The sequence below is a fragment of the Hypanus sabinus genome, chromosome 13 (assembly GCF_030144855.1).
Source record: "Hypanus sabinus isolate sHypSab1 chromosome 13, sHypSab1.hap1, whole genome shotgun sequence".
Lineage (NCBI taxonomy): Eukaryota > Metazoa > Chordata > Chondrichthyes > Myliobatiformes > Dasyatidae > Hypanus > Hypanus sabinus.
Genome location: NC_082718.1, coordinates 60579430 through 60596839, shown reverse-complemented (window position 1 = coordinate 60596839; position 17410 = coordinate 60579430). Strand labels below are relative to the sequence as shown.

At 48.0% G+C, this 17410-nt stretch overlaps 1 protein-coding gene across 3 annotated transcripts in view; it reads left to right on the top strand.

Moving 5' to 3' along the window:
- eea1 (early endosome antigen 1) overlaps window positions 1–17410 on the top strand; it is a 158759-nt gene that overhangs the window by 117810 nt on the left and 23539 nt on the right. For all 3 annotated transcript variants that reach the window (XM_059987735.1, XM_059987733.1, XM_059987734.1), the window contains one exon: window positions 17035–17217. In XM_059987735.1, the coding sequence (XP_059843718.1) occupies window positions 17035–17217 (183 nt within the window). The remainder of the gene's footprint in view (window positions 1–17034; window positions 17218–17410) is intronic.

Genomic DNA, 17410 nt, shown 5'->3' with positions numbered 1-17410 from the left:
TTAATTTTCAGTGGCAAGTGCCATCAGATTTGTTCTTCCATGACAGCAGTACAGGCTATAACTTGCAATAAGAAATATATGTATATGTTTTTAAAAAAAATAAGTAGTCAAAGAAGAGAGCAACAGTAATGAGTTAGTGTTCATGGGTTCATTCTCTGTTCAGAAATCTGATGGAGAAGAAGGTGTTCCAAAAGTTCAGGCTCTTGTACTTCCTCTCTGATGGGAGTAAATGAGAAAAGGGCAGGTCCTGGCTTGTGAGGGTCCTTAATGATGGACGTCACCATCTTAAGGATTTGCCTTTCGAAGATGTCCTCAATGGGGGGAGGCTCAAGGTCTAGTGAAGATACAGCCACTTGATGTGGCACCATTTCCAGATCAGGCTGATTGTACGGGAGGGTCAGAACAAGAACTAAAAGGCTTGTCGGGTTGGGCTAGGTTGCAGACAGGAGGGTGACAATAAGGGAGATAGTAGAGGCTGAAGAGTCATTGAAGATGTGGGCTTTGGAATAATTTGAGGTATGTACAGCATTTTGGATGAAAGGTCAGTGAAAGGCTATCAGGAGGAGATTTGAATCATTATACAAAAGTCACCAGAGCTATATATATGTGCCTAAGCCTTTTGCATGGCACTGTACCTACAGTGCAGTAGCTCTTGGGGATTAATACGAGTTGCTTATGGACTGGTTCCATCAGAGATGATGAGCCGAATGACCTGCTCAAATGTTGCTTGTCTCTAAACCAGAGATGAGAACTCAGACAAGGTGACATCTTGATGTTAAAGTTGACACTAGTTTGAAGGATCATTTGGGGGCTGGATAAATGTTATGAATGGTCTGGTTTACCTTCTGGTAATGCTTGGAACAGCAGCGGTGGCCAGGAACAGAATTACTCTGGCATCAGTCCTCCCCCAAAGTCAAACACAATGTGTTGGCTCATCTCATACTTGCTGGCCAAGTGTGACCCAATCTGATCGGGGTCCTGATGCACATCCGTGCAAATATGTGGCGTTTCACTGGAGCAGACAGAGGGTGGATGGATGCCAAGAGGGGGATGATTTATCGTAGACAGACGACACTTTTGCGTTGAGCTGGAGCTGGTCTGGTGCAGCGGGCTCCGGCCCTACTGTGTTGTGTGCACAGTTTGGGAGAGTGTGAGAGAGTGAGAAAAAGGTTTGGTGTGTAGCGTTCTTTTGCTCTGTTTTAAATTTTGGACTCAGCTGCTACATAACTTGTGTTTGGTCGCCTTATAGGGGCTGCAAAGGAATTTTTCACCAGCCTATCCCTTGTTTTGGGCAGCTGTTTTTTTTTTTTGCCTTTGCATAAGGAGTCCTCGAACAGTAGCGGTAAAAGAGGTGCTTAGTGTGTCCTTAACGAAAAAGCGAGCCAGTAATTAGATCGTGGTGAAGTCGTTGTAGACCTTACAAGGCGGGACCAAGAGTTGCTTTGCAGTGTAGTTTACTGGCAGAGAAAGCGAATTGATCAGAGAATGTAAATCTACAAAGTCCAGGGAAGGTCTAAGCACTTGTTAGGCGCTATCTGGTACATCGAAAGCATAGGAGGAATAGTAGCATAAATAGTACACCCTCTCCTCGTTATATGCGGGGGATACGTTCCTTGCAGTCGGCGCATAATGTGAATAATTCTTTTTTTTTTTTTTTTTAAATAATTTTTTATTGCATTTTTAAATGATTACAAAGTATGAAAAAAACAATGTATATAACCCATACCCCCTCCCCTTAACCCCTCCCCCCTAACTGCCCCTTAGAAAAAAAAGAAAGAAAGAAAGAAAGAAAGAAAGAAAGAATGCCTGGTGGTTGGAAGATCTCCACATGCTCCATGGAGTTCGTAATAATTTTAATATGTATATTTATTTCTTTCCCCTAATAACCAATTGTTTCATCTTAAAAGCATCTATATATTTAATCCTATCTTTTGTAAATAAGGGCTCCAAATTTTCAAAAATGTTTCATATTTATCTCTTAAATTATAAGTAATTTTTTCTAATGGAATACAACCATAGATTTCTTTAAATGGAACAATAATTCTTTAAATGGAGAAAATAGGGATGTGTTCCAGAGGGCTTCCTAAATATGTTTTATCTGTAATTTATTCACATTTCCATACCTCTACGACACAAAAGCTGTACCACAAAGGCAACATTTGTATTATATTTCATCAATTTAAGGTAATATTCAACTTAATAAATCATAGAAGGTTAACATACTAGGGTGTAGAGTACTCACCAACAGTGGCAAGTGTGTTCGCTCTGGGAGATGAGTGGTTGTTGTGGTGTCGGGCAGCTTTACGTGGATTAGGTGCATGGATGGTTGTGGAGTCGGGATCATATCAAGCACAGCAAGGGGTGAAGGAAGACTCACAGAACTCTTGGGACTGCTGGCACCGGTTTGAAGAAAGTGGTGAGGGTTGTTTGCTTGGCAGCATTTTGTTTTTCAGCATAGATTTGCTTGTTAGGGAAGAAGGGTTGACGGCAGGGAGCAACTGAAATGCTGACTCCGTTCTAAACTTGGTCCATGTCCATCGCCATTTGTGCCAAGTGTTCCGACTTCTGCCATTCCCTCACCGTTGGTAAACTCCCGGGATTTTCAAAATTGTCTGTTGCTTGCAGCATCTGAGAGATAGTTCGTCGTTAAAAAAAAATACACCTTGAATGTGGATCACACCTTGGTCAAGTGGTTGAACAAGCGATGTTGTGTTAGGCGGCAGGAAACGCACTGTTATGTTAGGATGAAAGAAAACGTACACAATGCTGGAAGAACTCAGCAGGTCAGGCAGCATCTGTGAGAAAAGAGTAGCCAACGTTTCAGGCCAAGACCCTTCATCAGGAATGGGGCGGGAAGAGAGGGCCGAGGCCCAGTAGTAGAGATAGGGGAGAGGGAAGGGCTAGAGGCGCCAGGTGGAGAACCAATCAGAGGAAAGATAAAGGGGGGGAGGGGATAAGCATGAAAGAACTGTAGAGATAAAGAATCAGAAAGTTGAAAGGGGAGAGAGGCAGAGAGGGACCTGGGATAGGGGAAGGGGGGGGGGGGGGGGAATTACCAGAAGTTGGAGAATTCAATGTTCATACCACCAGGCTGGAGGCTACCCGGATGGTAGATGAGGTGTTGCTCCTCCAACCTGAGTTTGGCCTCATCATGGCAGTAGAAGAGGCCATTTATGGACATACCTAGATGGGAATGAGAGGTAGTGTTGAAGTGGGTGGCAACCGGGAGGTCCTGTCTGTTGTGACGGAGGGAGCGGAGGTGCTCGATGAAGCGGTCCCCCAATCTGCGTCGGGTCTCGCCGATGTAGAGGAGGCCGCACCGGATGCAATAGATGACTCCAGCAGACTCGCAGGTGAAGTTTTGCCTCACCTGGAAGGACTGTTTGGGGCCCCGAATGATGGTAAGAGAGGAGGTGTAGGGACAGGTGTAGCACTTACACTTGCAGGGATGAGTACCAGGTGGGAGATCTGTGGGGAGGGACGTGTGGACCAGGCAGTCGCGGAGGGAATGAACCCTGCGAAAAGCTGAGAGGGGTAGGGAGGGAAAGTTGTCCTTAGTGGTGGGGTCTTGTTGAAGGTGGCGGAAGTTGCAGAGGATAATATATTGGATCCGGAGGCTGGTGGGGTGGTAGCTGAGGACAAGGGGAACCCTGTCCCTGTTGTGGTGACGGAAGGATGGGTTAAGGGCAGAAGTGCGGGAAGTGGAGGAGATGCGGGTGAGGGCATTTTTGATGACGCCAGAAGGGAAACCACGATCCTGAAAGAAAGAGGACATTTGAGAAGTCCTGGAACGGAAAGCCTCATCCTGGGAGCAGATGCGGCGGAGACGGGGGAACTGGGAATAGGGAATGGTATTTTTGCATTGGGCAGGGTGGGAAGAGGTATAGTCAAGATAGTTATGGGAGTCAGTGAGTTTGTAGAAGATGTCAGTGGATAGTCTGTCTCCAGGGGTGGAGACCGAGAGAAAACTGTCCGAGATGGACCAAGTGAATTTAAGGGCTGGGTGAAAGTTAGAGGCAAAGTTGATGAAATTGACGAGCTCAGCATGGGTGCAGGAAGCAGCACCAATGTAATCATCGATGTAGCGGAGGAAAAGTTGGGGAGTGGTGCCAGTATAGATTTGGAGCATAGACTGTTCCACATAACCCACAAAGAGGCAGGCATAGCTGGGGCCCATGCGAGTGCCCATGGCTACACCCTTGATCTGGAGAAAGTGGGAAGAACCAAAGGAGAAGTTATTGAGAGTTAGAACAAGCTCCGCCAACCGGAGGAGTGTGGTGGTGCTGGGGAACTGGTGGGGTCTGTTATCCAAAGAGTAGAGGAGGGCTTTGAGGCTTTGAGGGGGATGGAGGAGTATAAGGATTGAACATCCATGGTAAAAATGAAGCGGTCGGGGCCGGGGAATTGGAAATTATTGAAGGGCATGGGATGTATCCTGGATGTAGGTGGGGAGGGACTGAACTATGGGGGATAAAATGGAGTCCAGGTAGGCAGACACAAGTTCGGTGGGGCAGAAGCAGGCTGAAACTATGGGTCTGCTGGGACAGTCAAGATCTGGGGGAGGAGGTAAAACGGAGCTGTGCGAGGTGTGGGAATTATGAGTTTTTTGGCTGAGGGAGGAAGGTGTCCAGAGTTGATGAGGGTGGAGATGGTGCGGGAGACAGTGGATTGATGTTTTTTGGTGGGGTCCTGTTCCAGGGGTAAGTAAGAGGAGGTGTCAGAGAGCTGCCGTTTGGCCTCAGTGAGGTAGTGGTCCGTTCGCCAGACCACTGCGGCACCACCTTTGTCTGCAGGTTTGATGGTGAGGTTGGAGTTAGTGCGGGGAGAGTGGAGGGCAGTGCGTTCAGAGGAAGTGAGGTTGGAACAGGAGAGAGGAGTGGTGAAGTTGAGACTGTTGATGTCTCGGCGACAGTTAGAGATGAAAAGGTCGAGAGCAGGTAGAAGGACTTGGGGGGTGGTGTCCAGGAGGAGGAGGAGCGTAGAAGCCGCGAGAATGGATCATCACGGGGGGGAGGGGGAATCCTTGTTGAAGTAGTAGGCTCGGAGACGTAGGCGGTGGAAGAAGAATTCAGCATCATGGCGGGCATGGAACTCACTGAGGTGGGGACGGAGGGGGACAAAAGTGAGGCCTTTACTGAGGACAGAGCGTTCTGCCTCAGGTAGGGGAAGGTCAGGGGGGAATGGTGAAGACACGGCAAGGGTTGGGACTGGGGTTAAGGGAGGGTAAGGAGTGTGAAGTCTCAGGAGGAGGAAGGGTGTTGGGATGTTCAGGGAGAGCGGGCAGAGGGGAGGATGAGGGATCGGAGGGATGGAGAGGGGGTGAGGGATGAAGGGAAGGCTGGGAGTCACAACGAGAATAGGAGGTAGCAGGGGAATAGGACGGGCGACAGGACCCAGCGGCAGCACCGATGGTCCTGGCCATAGGATCCCGGTCTGAGCCGGACACGGAGCTGGGGCCTCCGGAGCTTATAGCCCGTAGGGCGTCAAATCTGTGGTCCGAGTCCAGAGCGGGAGAGTTCATGGCCCGCCGGGGGCTGGAAATCAGATCTGTGGTCCGAGTCCGGAGCGGGAGAGTTCATGGCCCGCCGGGGGCTGGAAATCAGATCTGTGGTCCGAGTCCGGAGAGAGAGAGTTCATGGCCCGCCAGGGGCTGGAAATCAGATCTGTGGTCCGAGTCCGGAGCGGGAGAGTTCATGGCCCGCCGGGGGCTGGAAATCAGATCTGTGGTCCGAGTCCGGAGCGGGAGAGTTCATGGTCCACCGGGGACTGGAGCCCATATCTGTGGTCCGAGTCTGGAGCGGGAGAGTTCATGGCCCGCCGGGGGCTGGAACTCAGATCTGTGGTCCGAGTCCGGAGCGGGAGAGTTCATGGTCCACCGGGGGCTGGAGCCCATATCTGTGGTCCGAGTCCGGAGCGGGAGAGTTCATGGCCCGCCGGGGGCTGGAACTCAGATCTGTGGTCCGAGTCCGGAGCGGGAGAGTTCATGGTCCGCTGGGGGCTGGTGCCCATGTCCAGGGGGCTGTGGTGCCAGTTGGGGTCGGAGTCTGAGGCAGATGATTCTTCAACATGCTGAAGTTCTGAGAAGTAGGAGTCCGGGCTGGAGACAGTCGTCCTCGTGGGATGCAAGTGAGCAAGCTTGTGTAACCCCCTGGGTCGCCTCAGGCTCGCTCAGCTCATTCTCGTCTAGGGGGAGCAGCCTTCGGCCCCGCCAAACTGGGTAATCAGCTGGTGTGGATGCTGTGTGATGTCCCCGCCTCGCCCAAAAACAGACAGTACACCATAAGCGATTAAATGAGTACAATTTATAAAGGTTACTATAACTAAGTGATTAATAACGATACAGTATATATGAAGAGAAAAAATAAAGAAAAGGCGCCAAACTTATCAAAGTCCAAACCACTTCGTGCACAACCATTGGAGCTCAATTACTGAAGTCTTCTGGCCACCATTCGATCCCCTCCGAACTCCTCGACCCGCAGCTCAGGACCCTCCGAGGGGTCAACCAAGCTCATCTAGCTTCATCCCCCCCTCCTCGGAGTACCTCCTGGCCTCGGACCCCCCCTTGGGGTCCGTTCCTCACCCAGCTTACAGCATTGCGTCCTCTCTCTCAACCCCCTCGCGCCAATCTGCCCAAAACCCAGTCAACAAAAGCTTACAGACTCAGAAGAAAGAACATTAATCCCCATTTGGTTTACAAAGGAATACAATTCTCGTTATCAGTAAATTTTAACCCAAACAAGCTTCCAGCACTCTCTCGCAACAAAGAAACATTCCTGCTTTTAACAAAACAAAGAAGCCATTTTGATTACATACACAGTAACAAAGAAAAAAGAAGATACCCCCTTTACACTCTCCTCCCACCAAATAAAAGTCATGTCATGACTATTAAATAACTCGCCACCTTTCCTGCCAACACACCGTAACCCAAGCACAAACAGTGTCATCTCCTCCCCACACAGTAAACCTCATGCCCTGTTCCTCAGGCCAACTATCTGGGAGTTCCCTAACCCTTCTGAGGCTTCCATACCCCCTCACCTAAACCCTTCAGGCTCAGACACAACTGGGGATACCTTGGGCCCACTACCAACTCCTCTCTCAACCTCTCACTCATGCCCCACACTGCACACAGCTAACCCTCCCCGCTACACCTGACTCAATGGGAGAAGGGCCAAAGGTCTCTTCCTCAATCGAGCGAAAGTCAGCAAAAGGCAGCATGTACCACACATCCAGCACATCATCCATCGAATCTGTATTCTTCCTCATTTCTGCGATCGGTAGCTGCTGTTTGATCTTCTTCAAACGGAAACACGTGGCCTGCACTGCTCCTGCAGTCTCTTCAGCCTCCTGTTCAGTATTCACTGCACTTCTCTCCAGCTTTTTCTTCCTCATGACTTCTTCCAGATCAACTTTCAGGTTTTGCACTTCATTTGAACTGTCGATGGTCATCTTCAGGTTCCCTTCAAGCTTCCGCTTCTCTCTTCTGAGATTTGTCTGTAATTTCTTCACCTCCGCAAACTCCCCTCTCCAGGTTCTCAGTTTGCTATTGTCCTCAGACAACTTTCTTCATTCTCTCTAACTTGTACGTCTTCCGAATGGTTCCAGATCACTTTCTCCAGTCTCTCTGTCTTCATTTCAAACTTGATTCCGTAGAGACAGTCACTCATGAGCTGCAACCTTCGCCAGCCCTGGCACGTGTCCAGAAAACACTTTAACTCTGTAATTCTCAGCCACTCCTGCAACGACCTCACTTCATATTCCCCTGAGGCAAGTCCAAATACCAAGAGATCATCCACATACACCAAAACTCCAAACGCCTCCACATCCCCTATGGTCTTCCACCTGCCCCGCAGGAAGGTTGCAAGGGCTCCAGATATGCCCTGTGGCATCTTTTCAGACCGGAAGACTCCTAGGGAATTTATAACGGCTGTCTTCTCTTTGTCGGCCTCACTCATCGGGATCTCGCAACATCCACTCCTCAGATCCAGCACCTTAAACCACTTCACACCACTCAGACAGGCCATCGCCTCTTCGGCCCTCAGGGCCATATTCTGGTCACTGACAGTGCGCCTCTTCAACGCACTATAGTCCACACACACACTGCCTACGTCTTCCACGGCTGTAGGGGCCAGTCGCCGCAACCTCTCTCTCTCCGAGGTGTCTTCAGCAGTCAACTCCGCTCCCTCGTGGTATTTCGCAGCGTCCACTAAGAGGGTCTCACCCTCAGATACTTCCCCCAGGCTGTACCACCACTGGCTCTTGTTTGAATTTGGTATCGGCCCAATGCTGCTACACACGTCTGCACAAGCAGCTCGAAGCTCTGGGTGCATCGACAATGCCTCCAAACAGCGCTCACCCGCCTCCTCTGGGCAGGCCCCCAAGCGCAACAGCAGGATATTGGTTCTCTCTAGAACAGAAACGCTGCCCATCTCAACAGTGTCCGGACACATCAGCATTAACGATTCATGAACCTCAGTCACCTCCACTTTTGCCTCCAAGAACTCCATTTTCACTGACCAACAACTGTGATCTGGATAATCAACGGCACTGGTACCCCAAATCTCCAGTGCCCTCAATGTCGTCAAGGGTAAATGCTTCCAATAACGGTTATAAAACAAACTGTACAGCAACTTAACTGACGCCCCGGTGCCGAGGATGGCTTTAACTTGACTTCCATCCATCTGTAACAACACCTGTGCCCTTGGTCCCTCTAAGCCTTCAGGAATAGGGTCTGATCCTTTCGGGAGTTCCTTGGTACATTGCTGGGAACGTGCTCCCCCAGAGACCCCAAGCCGTTCCCCCACTGGGCCTCCTCTAGTTTCCCGACACCTCTCGAATCAACGGAACAACCGATCCCCTTGACAGATCCCCTTGGCACCTCAAGCAATTTATCTGCCTCCCTAGGCAAAAGGGATACCCTAAAAACTTTCCACCAATCTCCTGCCACGGATATGATATGCCCCCCAGCCGCGGCATTTGACTTCCAGTCGAACCACACGCATTTTCCCACACTTTCCCAGAACTGGCAGCTATCACTTCAAGGTAATTGCGCCCGACAGTTCTAACAACGTCACCAGCCCGCCTACTCAAACTTTCAACTCGTCTCTGTCGCTTTTCCTCAGCCAAGCACTGCCACTCACCCAGCAACTGAGGGGTCAGCTCCGCCCACGCCTCCGCCCCTTTAGGGCTGGACATTATTCCAACAACCGGGCAGAGCTCACCACTGCTGAAACATCCCAACCTGTCACTCCTCACTCTCCAAACAGTACGGACAGCCCATGGTCCCACCACCATTTCGTCAGCACTAGTCGGAACTCGAACAACGACCTCCAGGCTACCAACATCAGCCGCCCCACCCAACACACAAGCAGTGATAACCAGCAATCGCACACCCACAAAGGCACACCAGCTCTTCGCCGCAGACACAATTTAAAGAGGGAGTTCACACAGCTTCCACAGAAATCAATCCCGGACGAGCACCTCACAATGTAACCCCCTGGGTCACCTCAGGCTCGCTCAGCTCGTTCTCGTCTAGGGGGAGCAGCCTTCGGCCCCGCCAAACTGGGTAATCAGCTGGTGTGGATGCTGTGTGATGTCCCCGCCTCGCCCAAAAACAGACAGTACACCATAAGCGATTAAATGAGTACAATTTATAAAGGTTACTATAACTAAGTGATTAATAACGATACAGTATATATGAAGAGAAAAACTAAAGAAAAGGCGCCAAACTTATCAAAGTCCAATCCACTTCGTGCACAACCATTGGAGCTCAATTACTGAAGTCTTCTGGCCGCCATTCGATCCCCTCCGAACTCCTTGACTCGCAGCTCAGGACCCTCCGAGGGGTCAACCAAGCACATCTAGCTTCATCCCCCCTCCTTGGAGTACCTCCTGGCCTCGGACCCCCGCTTGGGGTCCGTTCCTTGCCCAGTTTACAGCATTGCGTCCTCTCTCTCAACCCCCTCGCGCCGATCTGCCCAAAAGTCCGTCAACAAAAGCTTACACACTCAGAAGAAAGAACATTAATCCCCATTTGGTTTACAAAGGAATACAATTCTCGTTCTCAGTAAATTTTAACCCAAACAAGCTTCCAGCACTCTCTCGCAACAAAGGAGCATTCCTGCTTTTAACAAAACAAAGAAGCCCTTTTGATTACATACACAGTAACAAAGAAAAAAGAAGAAACCCCCTTTACACTTGTAATGCTTCTTGGAAGTGAGGAAGGAGAAGAAACGGCGGTTGCAGGCATGAATCCGGCGGAGAATGAAGTGGAGTAGTGGACCATGGCAGACGGTGGAAAGCGTGGCTCGGAGTGGTGGCAGAGACGGTGATAGGAACCGCAGGTATCTCTGCATGGCGGTAAACGTGGCTCGGAGAATTGGACGGGAGAAGCAGAGGGAGCATTGGTTAACAAAATGGCAATACCTGGGATCCTCGCTGGGCCTGAACTGGGAAGCCTGGAACCGAAGCTGGAATCCCTTCGGTATGAGATGGCGGCGGAGACACGTTCCCAAAAACAAGACATGGCTTTGGTACCGTGTCTGGGTCAGGATGTGGTCGGACAGAGACGGAGATAACAGAGGGTGGGCAGTGAGCGAGGGTCTCACTGAACTCCCGTCAAAGAGAAGATTTGAACTTCTTCAGGGTAGGCATACCTCGAAGAGAATTCGCAGAGGAGTAACGAATCAAAACACAAAAATACAACTGCAGATGTTGTGGATCAAAGAATACGTACACAACGCTGGAAGAACGCAGCAGGTCAGGCAGCATCCGTGAGAAAAGAGTAGCCAACGTTTCGGGCTGAGACCCTTCATCAGGAATGGGGGGAAGAGAGGGCCGAAGCCCAGTAATAGAGATAGGGGAGGGGTTAAGGCCTAGAGGCGCCAGGTGGAAAACCAATCAGATGAAAGATAAAGGGGGAGGGGATAAGCATGAAAGAACTGTAGAGATAAAGAAGCAGAAAGTTGAAAGGGGAGAGGACAGAGGAGGGACCTAGGGGAGGGGGAGGGGGAGGGAATTACTGGAAATTGGAGAATTCTATGTTCATACCACCAGGCTGGAGGCTACCCAGACGGTAGATGAGGTGTTGCTCCTCCAACCTGAGTTTGGCCTCATCATGGCAGTAGAAGAGGCCATGTATGGACATATCTAGATGGGAATGAGAGGCAGAGTTGAAGTGGGTGGCAACCGGGAGGTCCTGTCTATTGTGACGGACGGAGCGGAGGTGTTCGACGAAGTGGTCCCCCAATCTGCGTCGGGTCTCGCCGATGTAGAGGAGGCCGCACCGGGAGCACCGGATGCAATAGACGACTCCAGCAGACTCGCAGGTGAAGTGTTGCCTCACCTGGAAGGACTGTCTGGGGCCTGGAATGGTGGTAACCGAGGTGTGGGGACAGGTGTAGCATTTGCACTTGCAGGGATAAGTGCCAGGTGGGAGTTCTGTGGGGAGGGACGTGTGGACCAGGTAGTCGCGGAGGGAACGATCCCTGCGAAAAGCTGAGAGGGGTAGGGAGGGAAAGATGTGCTTGGGGGTGGGGTCCTGTTGAAGGTGGCAGATGTTGTGGAGGATAATATGTTAGGATGAATGCTGTCCAAATGTTTAGGATGGGCTGGCACATTGGCAAGCAACAAAAGAACTTTAAAGGCAAGATTCTGTTCCCGGCAGTAGCGCCCCAGAGCTGTGTTACCATCAGCTGATGCCGCGCTGTTTATAATTTCCAACTTTTTTTCAAATGTTAAAGCGGTTCTCTGCCGCTTGGCTGATGGCCCAGGACGTGATGTCAGACGCTTAGGAGGCATAGTTAAATATTTCAAACACAAAATCTCTGCACCGTAGGTAAAACCAACAAAAGTTTAAGAGCGCAAGATCGCACATCCACAGCTTGGCAAAACCAATGCGAGACTGGCGGGAGTGAGACTGTGAGGTGTGCACACCTGACCTGTGTTGGCGGGAAAGCAGGGCTCCTCGCATAACTGTGAGTTTTTGACGCATATAAGGAGACATTGGTAGAAATAGGTTCCTCACATTACTGTGAATCCGCAGTCTAAAGACGCATATAACGAGGATAGGGTGTAGTTTACTAAGAATTTAAATAAATACTATCACTTAATGTTCAGTAGTTCTTTCCCCCAAAAGTATAATGCAGCTTCTGCAATGTCGCTCTTGCCTTTTGTTCAGATTCACAGAAACCTGCTCCCCTGGAGAGTTAATATGAGAAACGTCAGCTAATCCATCGCCTCGGGTGCTAGGTGGCTGACCTTGAGGAGGGGCTGACCTGCGATGTTGTAGAGAATTGGCAGATGTCCTTTAGGGATATCTCTCAAGAGAGCCGTGGGTTGAGACAGGGGAAAAAAAGTGACAGGTGGTTGACTGTGGGAAGTGGTAAGAGATGCACACTGCTGTGGGGCACCAACCCCAGAGTTGGAAGTGTCCTGCCATTTTGAATGTCTAGTGAGGCTTGACGCTGACCATGAAACCTCTGAGGTGGTAGGCAGGATAGAGGAGCCCTACAGGACCTTCTCTAATCCTAAACTGAAAAGAAAGTGGTGATAGTAGGGGACTGTTATCGGGGAGTGTGGTTGAGAATCAAAGAGCCTCATAGGATGTGCTGCCTACCAGAAGCACAAGTAGAAGACCTCCCTGGACGACTGGATAAGCTCTTGGTGCTCCCAGAGCTCAGGTGGATCCAGTCGTCATTGTCCACACCGAAACAAATGACATCGGTAAGGGCTCGCTCTCAGTTCTGCAATACAAATTTAGAGAGTTAGGTGGAAGCTTAGGGACAAAACTGACAAGGTAGTCTTCTCAGAAGTTCTGCCTGTGCCACGAGCCTAAGATGGAGGAGATCAGAAGATATAACGCATGGCTGAAGTCATGGTGTAGGGTAGAGAGGCATGGGTTTATGGGACATTGGGATACCTTTGGCCAGGTGGAACTTGTACCACTGGAATGGGTTGCATTTGAACTGGAGGGGCACTAATCTACTGGGCAGGCATTAGCTGAGGATGGTTTAAATTAGGGAATGGTGGAGCAGGGAGCTTGGAACAGACCAGGCTCAACACCTTAGTGGAGAATAACATAATAGGACATATACTGATTATGTGGTTCAAAAAAAATGGGTCAGAATAGGATGAAAAACATCAGTAATAGACTGTATAAATGCAAGAAGTATTAATAAAATAAATGAGCTGGAATTATACGCATGTGCTTGTAAGTATGATATAATAGCAATAACTGAAACCCGGCTGACCTCAGTGGATAGTGATGAATATAGTATTAAAGGATATACTTTACTTGGGAAAGTTAGGCAAGATTGTAAAGGTGGAGGAGCAGCCATGTACATAAAAGAGAATTTAAATACGAGGCTGCTTTTGATAGGAGACGAATTGAGACAGAAGATATCTTGAGTGAGAATTGAAGGCTATAAGGATAAAGGAATAACTTTGGGTTTATATTATAGACCCCTAATGCTGATAGTGATTTTAATAAACGACTCTATCAGAAAATTGTAAAAAGCAAGTTCTGAGGGAGATGTTATATTTATGGGAAACTTTAATTTCCCAAATATTGAGAGTGACTAATGGCTTACAGGAAAGTGAATTTATTGAGTTGTTGAAAGATTGTTTTTTTACTCTGTATATTAATACACCAAACAAGAGGGGAGGCCTATCTGGATTTGATATTCTGTAACAATCAGGATTGAATTTTGAGTATGGAATTTGTTGAGCCTTTAGGACCAAGCGAACATAACATTTCACAGTTTCTTGAGAGAGTGTATCAATAAAAGCCAAAGTCATTAAAGAGAGTTTCAGAAAGGCAAAGTTTGTGCAGATGTGGCAAAGACTTCAGAAGGTAATCTGGAAGGAAGTGCTTTGAGGTTTAGTCAGTTGAGGAACAATGGGGTCAATTTAAGGAGGTAATACAGTGCAGGAAATGTTCATAACCAAGGTCAGGTGAAGCAATAAAAATAATAGATCAACTACATGGACAAATAAAGAAATAAATTAAAAATTACTGAAGAAAAGATGACCATATAAGGAATACAGAAAACATAGTAATGCTGTTAACCTTAAGGCATATAAAAATATGAGAGCTATAGTCAAGAGGGAAATTCAGATTGCCAAAAGGCAAGTTGAGAAGAATATTGCTATTGATGCTTAGGTTGACCCCAAGAGATCTTTTTAGTACTTTAGAAAAAGAAAAGTCAAGGAGGAAGATAAGGGAATTAAGAATAATAGTGGTGTGTTAAATTAGACAGAGAAGGACATAGCAGATACTCTTAACTCATATTTTACTGAAGTATTCACCTGCAATGATATTAGCAATATGCCAGTAAGTGTAGAGAAAAATAAGTTTGTTTTAAGTGACTTAGAGATCTTAGAAAGCATTTCTTTACACAGCGAGTTGTGGACACATGGAACAAACTACCTAGTTGAAAGCAGTACCTTAGAGACTTTCAAATCTAAACTCAATAGTTATCTCAACACACCATGTGAATATGAATTTGACAGGCTTTGTTGGACCGAATGGCCTGCTCTTGTCAAAAACTTTCTAATGTTCGGTCCCGGAGCCCGGATGAAACCAGACTGGAGAGATTTGCAGATGGAGTTCTGGGGATAATGTGTCCGGACAGGGTCAGGGAAAGATCATGGGGGCAAGTAATGAGTTAAAAGGAGAGGAGATTTATCTGAGGAGAGAACACTTAATCAGCTAATGTAGGGAGACTGAAGGAGAAGGCGGGCAGTCCACATTTTGATTGGAAAATGTAAAAGGGAGCAGGTTGGGTCTCTGGGATGTGGTAGGGTCAGACATGTATGGGAGTTGGGAGGGAATCCAGGGAGTGATGCAGCTTCAGCACCAGGATAGTGGCAGTGTTTGGGGTGAGGAACATGGTGATTGAGGGGAAAATAAAGCCAAAGATGGCTCAGCGAGTTTTGTGACTTTGTTGGAGTTCAGGGTGAGCCAGGAGATTTAAGACAGTTGTGGTAACAGAAACAGGCTCTTCTGCCCAACTTGATCATGCTGACTGAGATTCCCATCTAAGCTAGTCCCATCTGCCTGCATTTGGCCCATATCCAGCTAAACCTTTCCCATCCTTGTACCGTCCAAGTGCATTTTATATGATGTTATTCTACCTGTTCAGCTGCTTCCTTCTGGCAGCCTGTTCCACATACAGGCCATCCTCTGTGCGCTTTCCTTCAGGGTTTCTTCGTTCTGTCCTCTCTCACCCTGAACCAGTGCTCTCTGGTTTTTGATCTCCTTTTCTCAGGAAAAAGGCTCTACCATTCACCTTATGCATGCCCCACATGATTTAATAAACTTTTTGTCAGATTGCCTGCAGGTGGTAACAGTGGGCTCCCTCACCTCCACCTTCACCTCCACCTCTCAACACACCAGCTGTGTGGTTGAAAAGGCACAATAGCGCCTCTTTCACCTCAGACAGTTGAGAAAGTTTGCTATGGGCCCCCAAGTCCTAAGAACTTAATACAGAGGCACAATTGAGAGCATCCTGACTGGCTGCATCACTGCCTGGTATGGGAACTGTACATTCCTTAATCGCAGGACTCTGTAGAGAGTGGTGCGGACAGCCCAGTGCAGCTGTAGATGTGAACTTACCATGATTCAGGACATTTTCAAAGACAGGTGTGTAAAAAGGGCCTGAAGGATCTTTGGGGACTAGAGTCATCCCAACCACAATCTAGTCCAGCTGCTACCATCCGGGATGCGGCACCGCAGCATAAAAGCCAGGACCAACAGGCTCTGGGACAGCTTCTTCCACCAGGCCATCAGAATGATTAACTCACGCTCATTTGAATGTGTTTCTATGTTACACTGACTGTTCTGTTTATTATAAATTATTAAAAATTACTATGCACATTCCACATTTAGATGGAGACATAATGTAAAGATTCTTACTCATGTCTATGAAGGATGTAAGAAATAAAGTCAATTCAATTCATTTCATTCCCCTTTGCTCCCAGGAATAAAGTCAGGTGTCTCTGGCCCTTGATTCCTGGCAACATCCTTAGAAATCTTCTTTGCACTCTTTCCAGCTAATGACATCTTTCCTAGTAACAGTTTATCAAAACCAGATTCAATCTGTTCACCTAAAAAATGTTTAACTATGGTGAATAATGTGGCTAGATAATGGGGATGTCCTGGGATAAGTAGGCTGATTATGTAATTCCATGAATATGAGTAATTATAATTGTCTCCTGCAAGGCCATGGAATTCACCTGGAGACGTTCCCATGTTCACAATTAAAAACAATGATGGCTTTGTTCAGCAAACACTATGAATCTCTTGGACTTCTGAACTTTCTTTTGATCTCTCTCTCTCTCTCTCTCTCTCCCTCTCCCTCTCCCTCTCCCCTCCCCCTCTCTCCCCCTCTCCCTCTCTCTCTCCCCCCCCATCACTTTCTCTTTCACTCTTGCTTTTTCTTTCCAAATTCTGTCATTTCTTCCCCCTGGTTGTGCCCTTGAACGGAAAATCCTACAAAAGGTAGTGGATACGGTCCTGTCCATCATGGGTAAAGCTCTCATCATTGAGCACTGCATCCCTCATCAAAGGCCCCCACCACCCAGACTGTGCTGTCTTCTCACTATCAGGAAGAGATAGAGGAGCCTCAGGACTGACACCACCAGGTTCAGGAACAGTTATTACCCCTCAACCATCAGACTCCTGAACCAGAGGGGGTCACTTCACTTGCCCCATCACTGAACTGTTCCCATGACCAATGGACTCACTTTAAAGGATGCTTCATCTAATGTTCTCAGTGTCTACAGTATTTTTTTTTCTCTCTTTTGTATTTGTTCAGTTTGTCTTTTGCAAATTGGTTGTTTGTCCACACAGTTGGGTAAGGTCTTTCGTTATGGTTCTTGGATTTACTGAGTATGGCCACAAGGAAACAAGTTGCAGGGTTGTATACAGTGACATATATGCACTTTGATAATAAATTTACTTTTGAACTTTTTGAACTGTCTTGTACAACAAAGGCAATAGTTTGTCTTTGGCCTCACAGATATATTTTTCTGCAGGCTGACGCATTACCCAAACTGCAGCAGGAGGTGGCAGCACTGAGCGAGCAGCTGACTGCCAAGAAAGAGATCTTGTCTGCACTACAGGAGGAATATGATGCCTGTCAAACCAACCTGGCAAGGCTGCAGTCGGATATGTACGGAAAAGAGTCTGAGCTCTCTTCCATCAGGCACGACTTGAAGGTACGCAAGTGTACGGATGTGCAGTATTAGTGCACCCTTTAGAATTTAATCTACTTCTCCATAAATATGACCTAAAATCCCAACAGCAAGGTGTGTAATAGACAATAGACAATAGGTACAGAAGTAGACCTTTCGGCCCCTCGAGTCTGCACTGCCATTCTGAGATCATGGCTGATCATTCACTATCAATACC